Source organism: Geotrypetes seraphini, chromosome 3, assembly GCF_902459505.1.
Source record: "Geotrypetes seraphini chromosome 3, aGeoSer1.1, whole genome shotgun sequence".
NCBI classification, from domain to species: Eukaryota; Metazoa; Chordata; class Amphibia; order Gymnophiona; family Dermophiidae; genus Geotrypetes; species Geotrypetes seraphini.
The window spans coordinates 4,630,023-4,653,189 of record NC_047086.1 but is presented as its reverse complement, the minus strand read 5'-3'; the positions used below and the strand labels follow the sequence as shown (position 1 = coordinate 4,653,189).

The window sequence follows — 23,167 nt, the reverse complement described above, 5'->3', positions numbered from 1 at the left end:
AGCGTCGTGGGTGATTCTCACAATGGATGCCAGCCTGTTTGGCTAGGGAAGCCACTTCAATGATCGGTCAGTCCAATGGAAATGGTCGACCTCGCAGAAAAAGTGGTCCATCAACAGACTGGAGTTTCAGGCCAGCAGAGCCTGAAGGTTTATTTATTGTTCAGGTGGGCATAGTTAAATCTACAGGCGATCTCTGCGGCCCATGTAGCAGGAGTGGACAATGTTCAGTCCGATTACCTCAGCAAGCAGATCTTGGACCAGGGAGAATGGGCATTATCTGCAGCAGCATTCCAGTCCATAATTCTTCAATGGAGTTGGTCAACTTTTGATCTGAGGCTAAGGCAAGTAATAAGAAGATGGTCCACTTCTTCAGTTGAAGATCCGATCCCGGAAGCGAAAGCCTGGATGCTTTATATATTATAGGTGGAAATTAGAAAGAGGATTGATTATGGCTTAAGAGGTCTGTATGGAGAACCAACTCAAGAAATGCTAACTCTTTATTGTAACACCTTTACAGAAGTTCATATAAACTGCTCTGGATTGACTCCCCCAGACATTAGCAGCAGTATAGAAGCTTTCAATAAACAATAGTCCAGCCATGACCAAAGAGTGAGCCCATGATAGGATGGAGTCTCCACAGAATAGCAAATCACCCAGGGAGGGTGGTCCTTGTAGCTCTGGATTGGCCGTGGTATTTGGACCAAGTGCGTCTTCAGAGGGACAGAAGTTTGACTGCATGTTCAGCAGATATTAGTAAGGTAAAAACCTAATCTCTTTATCTGAATGTAAAATTATGGGGGAGAGGTGGGTAATAGGGAGAGTAGGTGACAAAGGAGAAAACCCCAAATTTTACAACACCTAGGAATCTGGGGTGGGGGGTGAATATATTTTGCAGGTATGAAAAGTTAACATTCTGAAGAAAGGCTAAAGTGGCTAGGGCTTGCCAGCCTGGAGAAGATGGCTCAGAGGAGATAGAGGTCTATAAAATACAGAGTGGAGTGGAAAGGGTAAATGTGAATCGCTCGTTTAGGCATGCAATCTTAGCAAGGTTTAATAAAGGTTTGGATAATTTTCTAAAAGAGAAGTCCATAGGCCATTATTGAGATGGCTTGGGGAAATCCACTGTTTTTTCCTAGGATAAGCAGAATAAAATCTGTTTTGCTATTTGGGATCTAGCTAGGGACTTGGGACCTGGGTTGACCACTGTTGGAAATAGGATACTGGGCTTGATGGACCTACAGTCTGTCCCAGTAAGACATCTCTTTTATGTTATGCTTTTAATGGTCATTAAAGAAGTTTAACATTAAGGTCTCTTTATTTTTCAGGGGATGGCTATTGCAGTGTTGGGCCCCACTTTTCCAGATTTGGCTTCAAATGTGCATAACAATGTTGGAAATATTTCCTACATTTTTGTAGGACGTTCATTGGGGTATCTGGGGGGGTCAGTAGTTGGAGGAATTCTTTTTGACTGCATGAATCATCATCTTTTGTTGGGTAAGTAAATGTGGCTCTATTTGGCCTTTGCTAGTTTAGCTGTGCCTGCTTTATGGCTCATTATCACATATCATTCATCCCAGCTCCTTCATGGTTTTCTTACAAGTCATGTGTTGTAGCCTCTTGTCTTCCTAAGTCCTTGAGCATAGTGCTAAGAGTAGACCCACTTCTGCTGTGCCTTCAGTGTATTATTCCTGTATTAAAAGGTTCTTTAGGATCATTTAATATTTGCTCCACTTTCCTATCCTGTACCCATTGTTTGTTCATTTTTTTGCATATTTCATTTGTTCATTACCATTGAATTTAACAGGAGATCTTGGCAGGAATGTGCCCAGGATTGAGGCATATTACTCCCATTGTAACGGGATGTACTGTATTTTTCGCTCCATAAGATGCACTTTTTCCACCCCCAAAAAGGAGGTGCGTCTTATGGAGCGAATACACTTCCTGCCCCCCCCCCCCGGCGTTCTGCTGCTGCTCGTCACCACCTCCCTGCCGCCCTCTTACTTGCCGCCGCAGGAAAGAAAGAGAAGGGCCGACGGTGTGCAATCGGGCCCACAAGTCTTGCCCCGATATCAACTTCGGTTTCGGAGAGAAGGTCCAGGCCAGCCAATCGCTGGCCCAGACTTTATCTCCGACGTCAGAATTGCACACCGTCAGCCCTTGGTGGAGTTGCGGCAGCAGGAGTCGGCCTTTGCCGTGTCAGCAGCTGGAGTTGGCAGCAGGAGTCAGCTGCTACCGTGTCGGCAGTGGCGTCAGGTGTACGCTGCTGTCAAGAAGAGCAGGAGCCTCGTTTTGGTCAGAGAAGCCAATTTTTTGGTCTTCCGTGGAGGGATCTTTGGGCTCCTGAGATGGCAGTGCTGCAGTTCCTGTGGTGGGGCCTTGAGGATCGTTCCTGTGGCAATTTCGGGGGTGTGTGTGTGTTCAGTGTGTGTGTGGGGGTGCTAGTGGCATTGGTAGTGCATGGCCTGGGAGGTGAGCCTCTTGTTATTTGGGGTAGTGGGCAGTGTTCCCTCTAAGCGGGCGGGTGTTGTGAGCAAACTTTTTTCACTGTGAGCTAAAAATATCGGGCGCCAGCAAGTTATGAGCCAAATAAATATGTTGCTTTCTACCACAGAACTTCCTTACGTTTGTATGGAATCTATCCCCTTTCAACTTTAGAGAGTGCCCTCTCGTTCTCCCTGCCTTAGCTACTAAGTCTATTCCCTTCAGTACCTTGAATGTTTCTATCATGTCCCCTCTCAATCTCCTCTGCTCAAGGGAGAAGAGGCCCAGTTTCTCTAATCTTTCGCTGTACGGCAACTCCTCCAGCCCCTTAACCATTTTAGTTGCTCTTCTCTGGATCCTTTCGAGTAGTACCGTGTCCTTCTTAAAGTACCAGTGCTGGACGCAGTACTCCAGGTGAGGGCGTACCATGGCCCGGTACAGCAGCATGATAACCTTCTCTGTCTCTTCAGTCCAGCATCTGCCCCTTCCATTCACTGTCTGTCTTTCCCTGCCATCTCTCCTCCTGCCCCCCCCCACCCCCCAATTTGGTCTAGCATCCATCATCTTCCTTCTGTTCCCCTCATGGTCTGGCATCTCTATCCTTCCCTCCCCCCTGTGGTTTTTAGCATATCTCTCTTCTCATTTCCTCCACTCAGATCTGATCATTCTCTGCTCTCTCTTCCCTTTTCTTCTCTGGTCTTCCTTCTCTATTTTCTGCCTCCATCTAAATTAAATTCTTTCTTACTATTTAGTCCCGTTTCCCTCTTTTCACTGTGTCTACACACAGCTTGTCACCCCTTTCCCTCACCCCTCCATTATCTTACTATTTTCTTCCCCCTTTATTTATCTCCTCCTTCCATCCAGTATGTGTTCTTTCCCCACTTCCATTCAGCATCTGCTCTCCCTTCTCAACTGACATCCATCTGCCTTCTGCTCTCTCTCCCTTCTTCTCACTTCCATCATCTGTCCCCTTCTCTCTCTCTCTCATCTCCTCCATTCCATCATCTGCCCCTTCTCTCTCTCTCTCTCTCTCCCCCCCCCCAACTTCCATCATCTGCCCCCCTTCCCCTCACCTTTGTGGGTCACTTTCTTTCCCCTGAGGGTGGCTCATGTCACAGGGGAAGCTTTGGCCGAGCAGAACCGCTTGATTGACAGTGGAACTTACTTGATTGATGTCGATGCTGGGGCCCGTTGCCGTTTGAAGGAAAAAAAAAAGGTGGAAAAAAGGAACCTGTAAAGGCGAGAGGAAGGGAAACCTCCAGGACAGCTGCTTTTTGCCCTCCTTCAGCGGCCCAAGAGTTCAGACCAGCAGCGGCAGCTCTGTATGCTTTTAACTTCGGCACAGAGCTGCCCCTAATCAATAGTTTAGCGCGGTTTCATGAGGCAGCCCCGGGGCCTTTGATAGCCGGCCCGCTTCGATGATGCGATGTGGGCCGGCCTAGCAAAGGCCCCGAGGCTGCCTTATGAAACCGCGCTAAACTATTGATTAGGGGCAGCTCTGTGCCGAAGTTAAAAGCATACACAGCTGCCGCTGCTGGTCTGGAGGTGCGGAGACAAGGCAGGAGGCAAACGGGGTGGAAGGCAGGAGTCCCGGCGAAGGCAGGAGTCCCGGCACAGCGACTGCAACAGGAAGTTGCAAGTCAGCTGACGCCGGCCTTTCGTTGCGGCGGGGACCGAATCCTTCGCGGACCGGCAATATTTTGTTTGCGGACCGGCGGTTGAAGAACTGTGCTCTACACTGTGTGCGCTGTGACGAGAAACTTGTGCGCTGCGAGGTAATATTTTGTGCGCGTGCGCACGTCAACGCAGCTTAGCGGGAACACTGGTAGTGGGGTGTTGGTAGGTTGGGGTTTACCAGGGTTTGGTGAAGGGTTTTTTGTGCTCCTTATGGCGCCTGCTAAAAAGTCTGGTTCCAGGGGAGGGAGGGGTGGTGGAGCTCAGAGGGGTCGTTCTGCAGTGGTGGCAGTGCCTGTTGGCGGACCAGGGAGGAAGAATCGGTGTGGCAGGAAGGAAGGCAGGTTTTGTGGAGTTGTGGCAGCAGTGGGCGAGTGGTGGACTAGGGAGGAGGAATCGGAATGGCAGGGAGGAAGGCAGGCAGGCTTCAGTGTAGGAGGAAGGAAGGACAAAGGCTTCAGTGTGGGAGGGAGGAAGGAGAAAGGCTGGAAGGCAGTGAGGGAGAGGGGGCAAGAACTTGGGACATAGGAAGGAAGGGAGGGAGGGACTAGAAAGAGACAATTGTTGGGCCTGAGGAAGTAAGGAAGGAAAGAAAAAAAAAAAGAAAGAACTATTTAGTGCAACCAGAAATCACCAGACAAAGGTAGGTTTTCAATTTAGTGATCAAAATCTGTCTGCTGCCATATATTTGTCTATTTTTGTAGGGGGCTGGGTTCAGAGGCACAATTTGGTTCAGAATATTTTTTTTTTTTTTTCCTCTAAATCTAGGGTGCATCTTATGGTCAGGTGCGTCTTATGGAGCGAAAAATACGGTACATTCTTCTCTTTGCAGATTGTGTGACTTGCATTTTGTTCTTGCTGTAGGACTTTCAATGCTATGGACTGCTGTTGGCTTGTATGCCATTCCCTGGTGTGGACAAGCAATATCTCTGACTGCTATAATGGCAGTTGTTGGAATTTCTATGGGCTTTTTAGACACAGGTTGGTAAAACCCAAACTAAAACGTATTTACAGTGCTTTGGGGTGCATGATTTGACTATCATATCTTCTACCAGAGTAACAAAGGGGAGTATGTGAAGTTAGAAGGCCACGAGTGCCATAGGTAGCCTTAGAGAAGTGGGAGACAGTTTCTCTTTGAAGAGAACCCTCCATCAGATTATACGGATACTAGAAATGACACAGCTTCAAGTCAGTGGCTCCATAAGAACTCTAATGAGTCCCTAAATATCCTCATTCGAGTTCTTATGGAGCCACTGACTTGAAGCTGTGTCATTTCTAGTGTCCAATGAGGAGCTGCATGTCAAAACAGCTCCTGATTGGATAAGGCCCGACTTAGTGCAGGAAGAGGCGGTCGGAGCATACAGCGAGTGATTTCCTGCACTTGCCGGTGCTCCGGCTGCTTTCTTCTGCCTCTCCCACTGCCCTCTCCTTGTTGGCGGTTCGCGGTCGTAAAATACCTCGAATGATCGGGACCGTGAACCACCAACCACAAACAACCGGGGGAACACTATACCTAAAATAACAATCTAAAGAATAACATGAAAATCAGTATAATTAAAAATAACCCCCCCAAATAACAATTAATCTCTACAATAAATTCCAGACATCTCCAGTAAATTATCCTAACAATTCCAAAATCTTAATAAAAACCAATATATTCATACTGTACAGAAACAAATGTTAAAATACACAGTGCAGTCTGCCAGACAGTTCACAGAACAAGAAGAAAATCGCATTATTCCAATACTTTGCTGAAAATGTCAAGTCTTCAGGGTTTAAACGAGAGAGTTGCATGCGGACAGAAATCAAATCCGTCCCCGCAGGAATCGAATCTGTCCCTGCCCATCCCCATAAACTTCAGAAGTAGTTATTTCATTTAATTATGCTCCTGAATTAAAGGCTCTGGTAGAGACAAGTTATTAATAATCCAGCTGATGAGGACCCCCAAGCCATGTCAGCTGAGGATTTCCACTGAAAGTGCCTAGGGGTCCCTTTTGCCAAGCTTGGCAGGCCTCAAAGGCGACTCTGAGTCACAGACTGCTACACTTGGTAGAGGGGAGTTCTGGCTGTCTTTTGGAGGAGGTTTTGGGGATCCCCACCAGTCATAGCAAGGGTCAGCAAGTACTTCAACACCGGAGAAATAAAACCAGAAATCCATGTTACATAGAAACATAGAAATAGATGGCAGATAAGGGCCACGGCCCATCTAGTCTGCCCACCCCAATGACCCTCCCCTACCTTTCTCTGTGAATAGATCCCACGTGTCTATCCCATTTGGCCTTAAAATCAGGCATGCTGCTGGCCTCAAAAACCTGAAGTGGAAGACTATTCCAGCGATCAACCACCCTTTCAGTGAAAAATAATTTCCTGGTGTCCCCGTGCAGTTTCCCGCTCCTGATTTTCCACGGATGCCCCCTTGTTGCCACAGGACCCTTGAAAAAGAAGATATCTTCTTCCACCTCGATGCAGCCCGTGAGATACTTGAATGTCTCGATCATGTCACCCCTCTCTCTGCGTTCCTCAAGTGAGTACAGCTGCAACTTATCCAGCCGTTCCTCGTACGGGAGATCCTTGAGTCCCGAGACCAAAGACATCCGGAGGACAAAGACATCTGCCATATTCATCTCTCAAAGCTAACATATTTCAGTCAATAAATTCCTTTTTTTTTTTTAACCTTTGTCTGGAGATTTATTTTTCCATTAAGTTCCAGTTTCTCTTTTTTTCTGTTTTTCTGTCTTCTGCAAATTCTTCAAACAGCTGGTTCTGTCTACTGTAATCTAACATTTCTCTTACCTCCCTCCCATTGTACAGCATCCTCACTCCCTTCTATCCTGGATCATTCTCCCTCTATTTTCCTCTCCCCACTCCTGAACAGCATTTCTTCCTCTCTCCTTTACCTCCATGTGTAACATGTCTCCCTCTCTCACTGTTCACCATCTCTCTCTTTCATTCTCTCCCTCCCTGCAAAGGCAGTGAGAAAGGAGAGAGAGAGAGGGATCTAGGGTGCATCTTTCTCAACCCTTCTATAGTCATGTCCAACATTTCTCCCTCTCTCAGCCCCATGCCTAACATCACTCCTCTCCAGTTCCATGCCACATTTCTCCATCACCCCTCTCCAGTGCCATTCCTCATTTCTCCCTTCATTCCCTCTACCATGTCCAACATTTCTCCCTCTTGCATCCCTTTCCACCCTCTCTCTCCATCACAACATCCAATATTTCTCCCGCCTCTCTATCACCATGTCCAACAATTCTCCCAAGATTTACAAAATGTCACAATGGGTAGAGAAGCGTGTTCAAGATATTCCAGGTTTCTCACTCTTCCCTCCCCAAGGTCTAGCTTCTTTCTCCTATTTCTCCCCTCCAACCCTTTGCAGGTTCCTGAACCTCTCTCCCTCCCCAAACCCTATCCAAGGCGCTCTCCCCTTTTTCCAGTGCCATAGATGAGATTCTAGAAAACAGGGTTATTTCCCCAAACCCACATGCTGCAGAAGGAATCCACTTTGGATTTTTCACTCTGCATCTGGTGTATTTCACTATGCTGTTTAGCTCCCTCTAGACTTTTTCCCTTCTGCATGCATGACTACAGTTTTGAGTGTTCTGCTCCCCCCATTTTATTGTTTTAAATTTGATGTCATTTCGTCCCCCTTTCCAGATATCTTCATACTTAATGCGAATTTGAAGCTCTGCTTGAGAATTCACATACTTTGTCTGTAGCTGACAGGCTGATCCCTTTTTGGGTACCTGTTGGCCAGCCGGCATAGTTTTATCTAGAACTCGGGGCTATCCCTGAAGTGACTGGTGATTCTACTTATATACCCCCCCACCTAGGCCCACTCTTATATTTCCTCGCCCCCTCCCTTCTTCCTCTCCCTCTTCCATCTGATCTGTCACCTTGAGCTTGTATAGGTTTGTGCGACTCACAAATTGAAGATTAGATTAGATTTAAAGGTGTTATTAGCTAGGCTGCCTTTTAAGGGGCACTTCTGCAGCATATGGGTATGGGGAATAACTCAGTAGTCTAGAATGTCTCACCTATGTACTGGAAAAGAGCTTACCAGGGTAAGTACGTAATCTTTTTTTTTTTTCTCCTCCCTCCCAACCTACAATGTCCCCTCCCCCCCAAGAGCCTTCCTGGGTAGCGGGGGATCTTGGGGGGCAGGAGCATGGACCCCTTTTGGCAGCTCAACCCTGCAATGCCCCCACCCCATGATGAAGTTATTCTGTGAATTCTGCCTTTCATTGCGTAAAATCCTTTGTCTGCTGTTAGACATCTTTTTGATTTTTCCCATTTCCCCCTCCAAATGTTGATTTAGCACCTATGTTTTTTCTAAAGTGAATTTATTCACCTGTAACAGGTGTTCTTCGAGGACAGTGGGCCATGTATTCTCACTTCTGGGTGACATCATCTGATGGAGCCTGTTTTGTTTGCTGTCTAGCGTAAATAGTGTGAAGAAACATCTAGCAGCATCTTACTATGCTTGCGAGGGTACCTTCCTGCCCAGTTTGTGCGTGAAAGTTCCTCAGGATAGTATAGCTGATAGAATATAGCTCTTAGGGAAGGTATTTGGTTTGCTGTGCTTGGAGAACACCTGTTACAGGTGAGTAATTTTGCAGGCCAATTGAATTCTGACATCTGGGAATCCTTAGTTACTAGGCTTGCTGAAAATAACAATACTCAAAATAACTCAAAATATTGAGACCTTGAAGTCAATTCATCTTAAACTATATACAAACTAGATGTGGAGTTGCAGTCTGGAACAGAACAAAACTGAGCCTAGGAGGGAGGAGTTGGATTCTAGACATCCAACAATTTCTGCAGTACTACCTGCCTAAATCAGTCATCACATCAGGTATCCTGCTTAAGTAGGTAGCAGGATGTCAATGTGTGGACTGAAGACAGTGTTGCAACTTTACAAATCTTCTCAATGGAAGCTGATCTCCAGTGGGCACCAATGTAGCCATGGCTTGGCTATTGAGCCTTGACATGATCCTCTAGAATTGGCCCAGCCTGGGCATAAGTAAAGGAGATGCAGTCTGCTAGCCAATTGGAAATTATGCATTTGCCAATGGCTATCCTGCTGTGTTTAGGTCAAAGGAAACAAAAAGCTGGATGGACTGTGTTTGAGCTTTATTCTATTCCAGATTCAATGCTAAGGCTTGCAGCCTAAGGTATGTGGTACATTTTCGTCAGGATGGGAATCTTTCCTGGAAGCAAGCAAGATTCTGGAGACACCCTCAGGCAGATTCAAGAACTTGAATTCTGAGCTCTCAACATCCAGGAACTGGAGGTTGGGATGCAGAAGGGATCCATTCTGCACTATAAGAGTTGTAAAATACTCCAGTCTCCATTGATCTTTGGAAAACAATTCCAGAAGAAGTGGGAGCCAGATCTACTTTGGTCAGTAAAGGGCAATTAGGATTGTAGTTCCTTGATCTTGCATGAGTTTTCAGAGTTTTAGCGGAGAGATATCGGAGGATACCCATGTAGAGGCCAATGGAGGAGAAAGGCATCTGACGGTAGTCTGCCCTGGGATCTGAGCCTGGAGCAGAATTGAGGGACCTTGCTGAGGTGAGTGGTGAAAAGATCCACAAAGCTGGAGAACTGGGCAACAGTATAATAATGGGTGATTTCAATTACCAGCACAAAACAAATACAGCGAGGAACTCCAGTGCGATTTGAATCAATTGGAGAAGTGGGCAGATAAATGGCAGATGAATTTTAATGTGGAAAAATGCAAAGTGTTGCATTTAGGCAGAAAAAATAAAGATCACAAGTATAGTATGTCAGGTGTAACTCTGGGAAAGACTGAACAGGAAAAGGACTTGGGTGTACTGATAGATAGGACCCTGAAACTGTCGGCGCAATGTGTGGCGGCAGCAAAGAAAGCAAATAGAATGCTAGGCATGATAAAGAAGGGAATTAAGAGTAGATCAGAGAAAGTTATAATACCGCTCTACAGAGCCATGGTCAGACCGCACCTGGAATACTGCGTCCAGCATTGGTCTCCATACCTAAAGAAGGATATAAAACTGCTAGAGAGGGTGCAGAGACGAGCAATGAAGCTAGTGAAAGGTATGGAGAACCTGGACTACGAGGAACGACTTAGGAGACTGGGGTTGTTCTTCCTTGAGAAGAGGAGATTACGAGGGGATCTGATTGAGACTTTCAAAATACTGAAAGGATTCGACAAAATGGAACAGGGAAAGCAGTTATTTACAATGTCCAATGTTACACGGACAAGAGGACATAGAACTTCCTGATATTCGTCCTGGACCTGTCCCCCCTCAGCTTCAGTCTGTTTCACGCAGCGAGTGGTAGACACCTGGCATGCTCTCCCAGAGGAAGTAATTGCAGAATCCACCGTTCTAAGATTTAAGGGTAAACTAGATGCACATCTCCTTAAGAGTGGCATAGAGTGATACGGGTAAGGGTAAATTAGATGCACATCTCCCTTGAGAAGCATACAGTGATATGGGGACTAAAACTATGCAAGGGTACACCTGGCGGGGCTTCCGTGTGTGCGGATCACCGGATTTGATGGACCCAGGAGATGGCAATTCTTATGTTCTTATGTTCCTTCTGCAGAGGAGGGAAGATTATGTACATACTTAAAAAATAAAGTGGAGAAAAACACCTCACTCAATACAAGGAACCTGTCATACAGCTTCAGCAGTGTAAATGAAAAGGCCCTCGTTTCATCATAAGTCAAAAAACTCCACCAAAATGTATGTCACAGTTAAATCTCCCACCAACGGCAGGAACAGCCAAAGTAGAAAAACAAAATTGTAGTTAAAAATGTTTCTAAATAAACTGAGATGTAACAAAGAGAAAGAGGTAAAAAAAACTACAGAAAGACTTTACAATCTTGCTCAAAAAAACAGATAAGTTTAGCAAAAACCCACAGTTCAATCAAGTACTCAGCAGCTAATGTTACAAAAACTTGACATCTTTTTCTCCACCTTATTTTTTGTGTATGTACATAATCTCCCTCCTCTTAGATGGAGATAAAGTATTTGTTTATTGCTGATTATATTTATCTCGTTCTGTTTTTTTGATTTCAGTTACCCCAACATTGACTGGTTAAATATTACATCAGGGAGTGCTAGGATGGCAAAATTCCTAGAAGTCATAAATGACTGCTTCTTTGAGCAACTGGTCCAGTTACCGACAATGGGGGGAGCTATTTTAGATTTGGTCCTTAGTGGAATGCAAGGCATAGTACAGGACTCACAGGAGTTAACTGTGTTGGGTCCTCTGGATAACTGATCATAACGTTATCAAATTTGAGCTGATACCGGGAGTGACATCGCAAAAGAAATCTACTGTAGAGGCATTTCATTTTTGAAACAGCAACTATGATAAAATGAGGAAAATGGTTAAAAAGAATCTAAAAGATTAGTTGTAAAGGTTAGAAATGTAAACAAGGCATGGATGTTGTTTAAAAATACCATTGTGGAAGCTCAGACCAGATGTATTCCACGTATAAGCAAAGGTGGAAAGAAGAGGAAACGAGAGTCAGTATGGTTAATAGGTGAAGTGAAAGAGGCTATTAGGCATCCATTCCTTAAACATTCTTTAAAGAATGGAAAAAAGATCCGAATGAAGAAGAGACAAAGCACTGGCAAGTTAGAATATGTAGAGAAATTGCCAGTGCTTTGCATCTCTCTTAGCTTTCTTTATCAAAGAGGCAATAACTCATAACAATTTTTTTAGGTACATCAGACATCAGAAAACCTGTGAGGGAATTTTTGGGACCGTTGGATGATCAAGGAGCAAAAGGGGTGCGCAGGGAGGATAAGGCCATAGTGGAGAGACAATGAATTCTTTGCTTTGGTCTTTACGAAAGAAGATGTAAGAGATTTACCTGAACCAGAAATGGTTTTCAAGGGTGATGATGCGGAGGAACTCAACAAAATCTTGGTGAATTTGGAAAATATACTAAGCCAAATCGACAAGATAAAAGGTAACATAGTAACATACATATACATAGTAACATAGTAGATGACAGCAGATAAAGACCCGAATGGTCCGTCCAGATAAAGACCCGAATGGTCCATCCAGTCTGCCCAACCTGATTCAATTTAAATTTTTTAATTTTTTTCTTAGCTATTTCTGGGCAAGAATCCAAAGCTTTACCCGGTACTGTGCTTGGGTTCCAACTGCCGAAATCTCTGTTAAAACCTACTCCAGCCCATCTACACCCTCCCAGCCACTGAAGCCCTCCCCAGCCCATCTCCCACCAAACGGCCATACACAGACACAGACCGTGCAAGTCTGCCCAGTACTGGCCTTAGTTAAATTACCTGGACTGGATGATTTACATCCCAAAGTACTAAAAGAACTCAAACATGAAATTGCTGAACTGCTGTTAAAAATCAGTGTAACATTAGCCACCCTCCAATCTTCAGAACTACAGACAATTTTAGGGACAGGTTACAGATCTCTAAGTGTTCCAGGGGAGTTCTGGGAAATTACAGACCAGTAAGCCTGATTTTAGTGCTGGGCAAAATGGTGGAAACAATAAAATAAAATTGTGGAACACATAGACGAACAAACATGATTTAATGAGACAGAGGCAGCATGGGTTCAGCCTCACCAATTTGCTTGACTTCTTTGAAGGTGTGAATAAATGTGGATAAAGGTGAGCTGGTTGATATAATGTATCTAGATTTTCAGAAAGCTTTTGATAAAGTTCCTCATGAGAGGCTCCTGAGAAAATTATAAAGTCTTGGAATAGGTGACAAATTCAGTTGTGGATTAGGAATTGGTTATCGGATAGAAAACAGAGGGTAGGGTTAAATGGTCATTTTTCTCAATGGAGGAGAATAAACTGTGGAGTGCCACAGGGATCTGGACTGGGACTGGTCCTATTTAACTTATGATCCGGAACTTGGAATGACGAGTGAGGTCCTATTTAACTAATGATCTGGAAATTGGAACGACGAGTGAGGTGATTTAATTTGCAGATGACACTAAACTATTCAAAATTGTTAAAACGCATGCAGATTGCGAAAAATTGCAGGTAGACCTTAGGAAATTGGAAGACTGGGCGTCCAAGTGGCAGATAAAATTTAATGTGGACAAATGCAAAGTGATGCACATTGGGAAGAATAACCTGAATCACAGTTATCAGATGCTAGGAGTCCACCTTGGTGGTTAGCGCCCAAGAAAAGGATCTGGCTGTCATTGTAGACAATACGATGAAACCTGCCCAATGTGGCACTAGAAAAGGTTCAAAGAAGAGCGACCAAGATGATAAAGGGAATGGAACTACTCTCGTAAGAGGAAGGACAAAAAAGGTTAGGGCTCTTCAACTTGGAAAAGAGACAGCAGAGGGAAGATATGATTGAAGTCTACAAAATCCTGAGTGGAGTAGAATGTGTACGAGTGGATTGATTTTTCACTCTGTCAAATATTAGAAAGACTAGGGGACAGTCGATGAAGTTACAGGGAAATACTTTTAAAACCAATAGGAGGAAATATTTTTTCACTCAGAATAGTTAAGCTCTGGAACGCATTGCCAAAGGTAAAAGCAGATAGTGTAGCTGGTTTTAAGAAAGGTTTGGACAATTTCCTTGTGGAAAAGTCCATAGTCTGTTATTGAGAAAGACATGGGGGAAGCCACTGCTTGCCCTGGATCAGTAGCATGGAATATTGCTACTCTTTGGGTTTTGGCCTTTGGCCAGGTACTAGGGACCTGGATTGGCCACCGTGAGAACGGGCTTCTGGGCTTGATGGACCATTGGGACACCTTCTTACATAAGAACATGCCTTACTGGGTCATAAGATTATCTTATAGGCTATGCTCATATTGAAAGACCACTTGTGGGGCTGCATTATCCTGCTCAGTCTGTATGCCAGGCTCCTGTTCTTTCTGGCCAGATACATTGCTTATAGAACCATTCTTTGAAGGAGGGCCACTGCTATGTCTGTACTGCCTACTCACGCAAGGAATAGGAACCGGTTCCCCCTACTTGTTCATGTGAGCACACTGTAGCTTGATCATTAGTTTGGATGAGAATAATGTGCAACTGTAACTAATCTGTGAAAGCCTTTAGAGTGTTTCATATAGCCCTTAGATCCAGGTCTTGCGTATCTCGGGAAGAGGGAACATCTTGTACTGAAACTTAGCAAGTAAAATGATTGTTGCCTTGAGAATGAATGCGACTGTTGGGCAGACTGGATGGACCACACAGTTCTGTCTTTATCTGTCCTCATTTACTATGTTACTATGAAACAAAGAAGGGAGAAACTCTGCAGATCATCATCAGCAATACAACAGTGGAGATGACCATTGATCAGCAGACACTTTTTATTAATACACTTAAGGTACAAATAAAAAAGGAGTTGACACGGTCCATGTTTCAGCATGCCACCTCTATCAGGAGTCCAAACATAATCTTTCAAAGGACAAAGCAAAACACAGTCCAACTGAGCAAATTAGACTGGTTTAAGATCCATCAAATAAATAAATAAGAAAAAAGAGATTCAACACAAAAATGGAAGCAAACAAGTAAAACTCCCTATTGATGATATACTTACTGCCTCACTGCCAGAGTAATCTGATCGGTTACGTGTAAACTGGAGGTACTTGAAGAACTGCTTTGTTGTTGCAAGTACTGCCAGAATGCCTTGCTGTTGTTATAACTGAGTTTGTTTTTTAGAAAAGAAAGTAATTTGAGTTGTTACCTTTGTTTCCATTTTTGTGTTGAATCCCCTTTTAAAAACCTATCAAATATATGCAGTATTTGTACTTGTACATTGCCTGTTGAACAATTCATCTACGCATAGTGCAGTGCTCGGCATTTAGTCATGCGGCAGTCATGAGGCCAGAAACATGGACTCTCCATTGCAAGATTGCACCATCGAAGAACAACGTGCGCTGGTGTGCTCTTTGGGCAGAGGGAGTGAAACCTGTGGAAATTCACCATCGGATATTGACTCAGTATGGACATAGGTGACCAGAATGACCTTCGTCGGTTAAACTTGTTCTTCCCGCTATAAACCTTTTGTTGATTCATGGTGCTATCAACATCGCGCACACAAGAGCACATTGACAGGGCGATAATGATGTCTCAGTTGGCTGCAGATTTGGATGTCTGCTATGGATCTGCATTTGCCATAATGCATGATGACTTGGGATACAGGAAAGTCTACACACGATGGGTTTCTAAACAGCTTACTGATCTGCATGAGCAGCAGTGTGTAGAGTTTGCAACCCAATTCCTGCGATGGTATGAAGAACATCTGAGTATTCTGGAGAGAATTGTCACCGATGATGAGACACGGGTGCATTACTATGACCCGGAGAGCAAAAGACACGAAATAAAGGCGGTGCTTACCTGGCTTCGGGAGCAGCTGAAAAACTAGTTCTCTGCTGGAATTCAAAAGCTAGTTGAACGATGCAACAAATGTCATCTTGCAAGGGGACGATTTGGAAAAGTGATGTGTTCAATTGCTCACAGTTACTACTATTAAAGCCGTTAAATGTATTTTGCCTTTACTTTTTGATTTACCTGTATCTATATATGGGAAACAGTCTTGATTTGCTCTGTGGGATTATGTTTTGCTTTGACCCTTAAGAGGTTGTGTTTGGACTCTTGATACAGGTGACTTGCCGAAACATGGCCTGTGTCGAGTCCTTTTTTTATTTGTTTCCTAAATGTATGAATGAAGAACAATTAATTACCCACTGGTCACTGCTCATCTCAGTCAATGTAGTCTTGCTTCTAGTCATCATGGCAGTCATAAAAACACAATTGATTAGGTGTATTTCCAAGAGAGCTGGAAATGCTGCTTGGAAGGATCCGTCCTTCATCTTTAGATGCATTTCTGAGAGTCAGGAAACACTTTGTTTACAAGGATCCCTGCCACGCTTTTAGGTGCATCTCCGAGAGAGATGGGGAAACACTGCTTGCAAGGATCCCATGGCTTTGTTCTTACTTCCTTGCTTCACAGTGTTCAGGGACAAAGACATGAGCAGGTTCTTGGCAGAAACACCCACGACTGCCTTTTGTTTCCTTTGCATGGGGCATTGCAGAGCTCTGCAAAACCAGTGTTGTTCCTGCAGTGGAGCATACCTTAGGCCAGCTTACTGAAAGGGAACTGTGGGGCAGCTAGTCCTGTTCAGTTTCTTTATGAACAGTATCGTGGGGGAATTTTAGTAGGAAACGTGGAAATGATGCACACTGATCTGAAAGAGAATAAATATTACTGAAGGTGTAGATGTGCATTTCCCCAAGATGGATTTGATTTGATAGGAGGAAATCTTCAATTTATTCCTAAAATAAGTAGCATAAAATCTCTTTCTTTTGGAGATCTTGTGACCTGAATTGGAAACAGGATACTGGGCTTGATGGACTTTTGATCTGTTCCAGTATGGCAACTCTTAAGAAATTGGAAGACAGATATTTGGCAGTAGCTGAGACTCCAAGGGAGAAGTCCGTCCACCAAACAGGATGTGCCTTGGCAGAGGCTGGTTTTGTTAGTGCTCGGTATAGTGAAACAGGGAATTCTGTGGGATAACCAGTTGGAAAGTCAGTAATCCCCCCTAGTGTCCAGTTGTGGAAGTTGTACCGCTCAGGATATACATGAGTGAAATTTGCATACAGTAGAACCGGTGCATGCAAGTATATCATTTGGTTGTGCCTAAATTCATTCAAAATGTTTTACACAATGAAACGATCACAGAATTTAAAGATTGTAAAAAGCAGAATCAGAATTGAAAATTTCTCAATAAAAATATACACTCCATATTTAATTTGAAGTAACCCCCCAAAAAAGTTTTCAGATCCTTTCTTGAGTGAAGTGGTGTGGTGGCCATGTTAGTCCACTTTCCAAGATAGTATAAAGAAATAAACCCAAAAGGTCCCTTTTTCTCTCTTGAGGGTCAGTTCTAATGTTTTTACTCGATAGACTGTGTGGCCTATGGGTATGTCCCTCTCATTTCCCACCAAAGATGTTAAATGTGTTCATTGTTTTGCAGGTGGCAATGTGGTTATACTGAACACCTGGGCCGAGCAAGCAGGACCCCACGTTCAGGCGCTACACTTCAGCTTTGCCCTGGGTGCCTTTGTGGCTCCAATATTAGCCAAACTGTCTCTGGAGTTCCTAAGTGCAACCGATGATGCCGGGAGCAGCTCAACCAAGGCACAGACTCCGGTGGATCACGGTCCCCTCTCCACAAAGCTCTTTGAACTGATGAAATCGGGCTCCATGCTCTCCTATATTGTAATTGGCACCTACATTTTATTGGTGTCTCTGCTTCTGCTCATTCTTTACTCAAGCTGCAGCCCAAGCCAAGAGAAACTTAAGACTTCTCTAGAGAAACAGCAGGCTGCAAAATACCACCATGTGATTCTTTTTCTTCTGTTCCTGTTCTTTTTCTGCTATGTTGGGACAGAGGTGGCCTATGGCTCGTACATATTTACTTATGCAAAGACTCATGTTAAGATGCTAGAAAGCCCAGCTGCAGGTCTGAATTCAGTCTTTTGGGGGACCTTTGCCATGATCAGAGGCTTTGCTATCTGCTTTGCTACCTGCTTGTATCCTGGCACCATGATTATCCTCAGTGTCATAGGCTGCACTCTCTCGTCCCTGGTCCTGGTGCTTTTCAGCAAACACATAACTCTGCTTTGGGTGGGGACTGCTGTGTATGGTGCCTCAATGGCCACCACGTTCCCCAGTGGCATTTCGTGGGTGAAGCAATACACCACTATTGGGGGGAAATCTGCTTCTTTTTTTGTGGTGGGGGCAGCCTTGGGAGAGATGGTGATTCCTGCAGTGGTGGGATTTCTGCAGGGAAAGTTTCCAGATATCCCTGTCCTCATGTACTTGGCTCTGGGTTCTTCTGTAATGACAGCTCTATTGTTCCCTGTCATGTATAAATTGGCCACCTCGCAGTGTGCTGGTTCCCTGAAGGCCAGGATAGAGAGTGAAGACCAAAAAGCTTTGTTATCTAGTTCAGGACCAGAGGAGGAAGAGGAGGAGGATGCCCAGCATTGGAATGAAGTGGACTTTGAAGTAATTGAGATGAGCAACACAACTAGAAACTCTGTAGTCCAGGCTTCCGGAGAGATCCCTGAAGAGCCCTGCACGAAGACTGGCAAGCAGCCAACTTTTCACAGCGCATCCTTCAGCCTGTCTCCAAGGAAAAAGCTGCTGAACCTGGACAGGGAAAAGAACGATTGACAGCTCTTGCCAGATGGGCATTGCTCAGTCACCACTCTGGGAACTGAAATCCAAATGTGAGCAGCAGTGAGGGAAAGAAAGACCTTGTGGTTGAAGGCAGCTGTTTTGGGTGGCTTTACTAGATAGAGAGAAGCTGTGCTATGAAGTCTTTCCTTCCTTTGCATGGAGTCTGCTGTGGAAGAAGTGGCTGATAACTGTTGGACAGTATTCTTAGGTGAGGTTTGGGGTTTATGTGAGCTTATCAGGGTGCGCCTTCCACAGATAGTTGTAGAGAGCGAGTCTACACTAGCAAGCTTTGAAAAATCAGCCTGTTGCTCGTGTTCTTGAGTCAACTCATCTGAATAGATTTACACTGAAGTATAAGCCATGACTGCTTTTTTGCTTATACCTGTAGTGGGAGCGGCCGGCTGCTTCCTTGGCTCTGTCTTGGGGTTTTCTCTTGCTTATCCAGTGCTTTTTGGAATGAAAGGCTTATGCTGGAGTGTCTGAACTATCAAGTATAACTTTCTGATTGAAAAGATTAAAGAAAGAAAGAAAGAAAGAAATTAAAGTGGCCTGCAACTTACATGCTGATTAAGAAGCTGGTAAATGAGCTTTCCAGGAATGCCAGGGGACCTTGTCTTGGGAGCCTAGAACACGTCTGTGGTGGTGACTGGAGAGCAGCAGGGTTTTAGTCTCCTGGACAACAAAAGAAAAAGCAGCCCTTGGGCCTGTAGAATTCTAGTGCTGTAATACATTTCCTGGTCTTGGGATGAAATTTAGGTGGTTTTTATTAGGAACCAGGCCTTGCTGGGGCAGTGTTTGCTCTTAAGTTCCATGATTTTGATGGTTTGTGTTTCTGTAGTGCTACCTGATCTGTGCCCCATTAATGAATGTGAAGCATTTTCTTTGGGGAATTTTCAAAGGGAGAGTGCATGTCTGGTTGAGACCTACCTCCCGACCTTTCTTTGATTACGTGTGCGCATAGTGTTTGTAAAGGGCAATCAGTGGAGTGGTTGGAGGACGCTAGTGGCAGAGAGATGGGGCCCTTTTCTTTCTTCATACAGGAAAGGTGGAAGTAAGTAGAGGCGAGGGGGTGATAGGGAGAAGGAAGGAATGAGACCATCAAAAGTTGGAAGAAGGACAATCTGGTTCTTACACATTGGCTACTGCTTCAGAGCACTTCCTGTCCCAAAGAAAAGCTGGACACCCTTCCTGCATACTCTTCTGCCCCTCTATCATCTTTTCTTTGCACATACTTAAATTTTCTGGATGCAAAAGTGTCCTCCATTAAGAAATATATGTAATTCCTTAGTTAACTGAGCAAATTTCATTGACAGTTGTTCTCATATTGCTGCAAATATCTCTTAAGTTTAGTTTTTTCTTTGCAAGGCAGTATGGCAATTTATCTAGAAAGATTTATACCCTGGATGTATCCCCGTGGTGAGTCTAGATGAGATGCGTTTTTATGCCCTGGTGGCAGTGTGAATATGATAACAGGGTGCTGTGTGTTATATTTTTGTAAAGCTCTTCCTACAGGTCTTGATTACAGTGGTTTTGAGGCTGTGGTTGGTCTGTACTAACAGTACAGAATTCGAATGGTGTAACGGGGGGATCCTGGGTTATGGTCAGCAATTGATGCTTGAACTATTTAAAGTGTGGGGGAAAGTGCATAATAAAATCCTTTACACCCCCCCCCCCCAAATACAGTTCTCTCTTCCTTACCCCAACCATTGGGTGAAGCGCTACAAAGCATCAGACATATAGTAAATGAATGCCAGCATCATTGGAGGCCTGCCTGGTGATTTGGTGGTTAGTACTCCACCACCACTTTCTCCCCCCCAATTGTCACTTGTGAAGGATTAAAGCACTTCCCTTCTCCGAGGGTGGCCAGTCCTGGAAGAATGCCAGAAGAGACTTTATTCGTAGCCAGAGAAATGGCAGTGACTTTCTGGGACTACAGGGTTACAAATGCTTACGGACTTCCTTTCATGACAAATTCCAGAGCCTAATTCTAGGTTGAGTGAAAGTTATGTTTTTCTTAAATGTGGTCCCTATTAAATATATGGTATCCCCCACCCCCTTATCTTAGTATTTAGATCTTTCATCTACTTATGATCATATGTTACTTGAGCTCTTTTTGGGGTGTTTTTTTGTAGCTTTTCTACACAGGAGAGCCATTCTGTTCACTCTTCTCTGAAACTTCTTGTTTCTGTTTCGGAGTTGCATCATGGAGCATTATAATCTGATTTTCATTCTTCATCCTTTTCAAAATAATTCCAAATATTCTAAGTGCTGCCCCACATTCAGCATATTGTCCACAGCGGCTCAAAGATCCTGTCTGGCATGAGAAGTCCTGGACCTGGACTTGAGATTGACCAGTATCTCATCTCAACATTCAGTTGTATTTTTCAGTTCAAGGCAATTTTGTGTCCTCTACAAATTTATTCCATGTCACTTGTTCCTTTTCCGGATCCATTTTTAAATGTATGGTGCAGAAGCCATGGGCCATTCTACTCTCTGCCTTCTTCCATGCAGGTGACAGACCATTTAGTCCTAGTCCTTTCCCAACACACAGTAGGACATTGCCACCCCCACCTCCAGGACTTCTTAATGTAAAAAGACCAGGGTCTCTTGAGCCTCTTTGAGAGTCGACTCCAGCAACAGAACTGCACCAGGCTGTAGTTGCACCCTATGTGAGTTTCTCACTGCTGCTCCCTCCCCTAGAGAATAAAGATGTTTTTGCCTCTGTCTCTGAGCATATACATATCATTTTTTTATATCTGTTGAAGAGAAGATTAAAATATAAATATGCAAAGTTGTGAATGTTTTACAGGGGAGTGACTTTTTTTCCCCATTTTTGCACTTATTTTGTTCACTCTCACTAGATATTTTATTATCTTTTGATCCCCACTCATTGATTGACTTAATTGCTAGAGAATGACATGGGGACAAATTTTTCCCCGTCCCCTCGGGAATTCATTTTCCTGACCAGTCCCCACAAGTTCTTTTCCTGTCCCTGCCCCAATCCTGCAAGCTCTGTCCTCATCTGCACAAGCCTCAAACACTTTAAAATCATAAGTTTCTGAGGCTTGTGCAGTTAAGGCAGAGATTACAGGAATGGCGCAGGAACAGAAGAGAGAAATTGAGTTCCTGCAGGGATGGGAAAATATTTATTCCTGTGCTATTCTTTACTACTAATCATTTTGAAAAACTTGAAAGACAATTCTGTTTGCTAATTAATTTGTAAACCACTCCTATTAATTTTTCCCTCAAGTTTAATCTCTGTACTATACTTATTGTTAACTGAGTCAAGCTCTTATTGGTGATGACCCGGTTTACTACTCGCCACTGCTAATGAGGAGATGATGGCCTGGGAGCAATCATTGTGCTCTTCCACATTTGCACCTTGTACAGCCACACAGTCCTTGGAATGCAGCTGCCTGGCAGATCATTTCCAGAGACTAAAAGTGGTTCTGAAGTCTTTTTTTGGTAAGATGTCTTGATTTCTGGTGCATTGAAGGTGGGACTGAGTTCTGGTTGAAAGCATTTCTGTTTACGATGTCTTTAAAGTTTCAGCATTTGGAAGTACTGAAGTATAAACCTTGTTCTCTGAAGACAAGCAGGCACACTTGTTGGTGAAGTCCTCAGACTGAGCCTGAGTGCTGGTGTTCTCCCCTAGTTAGGTAAGCTTTTGAGCTTACTGGGCATGTGCAAGAGTCCCTATACATACAGCCCCTCCCCTCAGCTTGTCAGTTTTTCTCTTCAACCACTCCTGACTGGTTGCAGCTCTCCCTGTCTTCCTGAAGAAAAATAGTAATAAAAAGTGAATTTAAGTTATTATCTCCTATTAAATTATTAACTCTCTCTAGCTAGAGAAAAAAAATTGGAAGAATCTTTTTCTTAAAAAACAAACCAAGGACAGTATTTAGTTATTTACTTCTGGAGCATTTTCTACCATAATTAATAATACCATCGGACATTGCCTCAGAAGCAGCTCGGGTATTTTGAAGGGCAGACTGTTGTCTCTGGTTTCTGCTTTCATCTTCTTTTCACTCTCTTCCTTCCAGCATCTGCCCTCTCTGTCTCTTCAATCCAGCAGCTGCCCCTCTCCCCTTTCCATCCAGCCTATGCCCCCTCTCTCCTTTTTACATGATTCATTCCAGCATCACTGCTCTCTTCATTTTTATCTTTCCTATACCAGATCTAGCATCTTTGTCCCTCTCTCCTTTTTTATTTGCTGAACCCCTTCCCAGCATCAATCTCTCTTTCTCATTCCTCAGTCTCTCTCCTTTCCCTCATCTGGTCTCTCCACTCCAACCTTTCTCCCTTCCCCTCCTCTAATCTCCCTGCCAGCTGTTTCCTTCCCTTTTTCCTCCTCCCCTGTCCAGCAGTACCCCTTCTCCCTTCCCTCCTCCCCCCTATAGAGCAGTAACGGGGGGGGGGGGGGGGTCTGATGCTGCAGGAGGAAACAGCACTTCAGTAACTGATGCTGGGGGGGAGGGGGGGGCTGATGCTGCAAGAGGAAACAGTGCTCCCGCAGAGTTGAGAGCATTTGCCACATAGAAATGCAGCAGCAACAAATAAAGTGCTCAACTCCTGCCCCCCAGCGCTCTGGGACCCACAGTGAAGGTGGCAGGGAGCGGGACGTGCATGGCAACATGTCCTCCTGGCGCTGCGCATCTGTGCTGGTCGCCACATCCACGCAAGCTACTACCTGCAGCACGGACCAATCCCTGAGATGCGCCACAGGCAAGCGTGCACCCTGTCGTGGCAGCCCTGTCAACTGGATAGAAAAGCATACCTCCCCCGGGACTGGGAAGCCCAGGGTTGCCAGAGA

The 23,167-nt window shown here is 44.5% G+C and overlaps 1 protein-coding gene across 2 annotated transcripts in view; it reads left to right on the top strand.

Moving 5' to 3' along the window:
- The window catches only part of MFSD4B (major facilitator superfamily domain containing 4B), a 29,392-nt gene extending 8,243 nt beyond the window's left edge, over window positions 1-21,149 (top strand). For both annotated transcript variants that reach the window (XM_033937523.1, XM_033937524.1), the window contains exons 2-4: window positions 1,326-1,494; window positions 5,020-5,136; window positions 17,144-21,149. In XM_033937523.1, coding sequence (XP_033793414.1) covers window positions 1,326-1,494; window positions 5,020-5,136; window positions 17,144-18,348 — 1,491 coding nt within the window. In that variant the 3' untranslated portion in view covers window positions 18,349-21,149. The remainder of the gene's footprint in view (window positions 1-1,325; window positions 1,495-5,019; window positions 5,137-17,143) is intronic.
- Window positions 21,150-23,167: the final 2,018 nt, after the last annotated feature.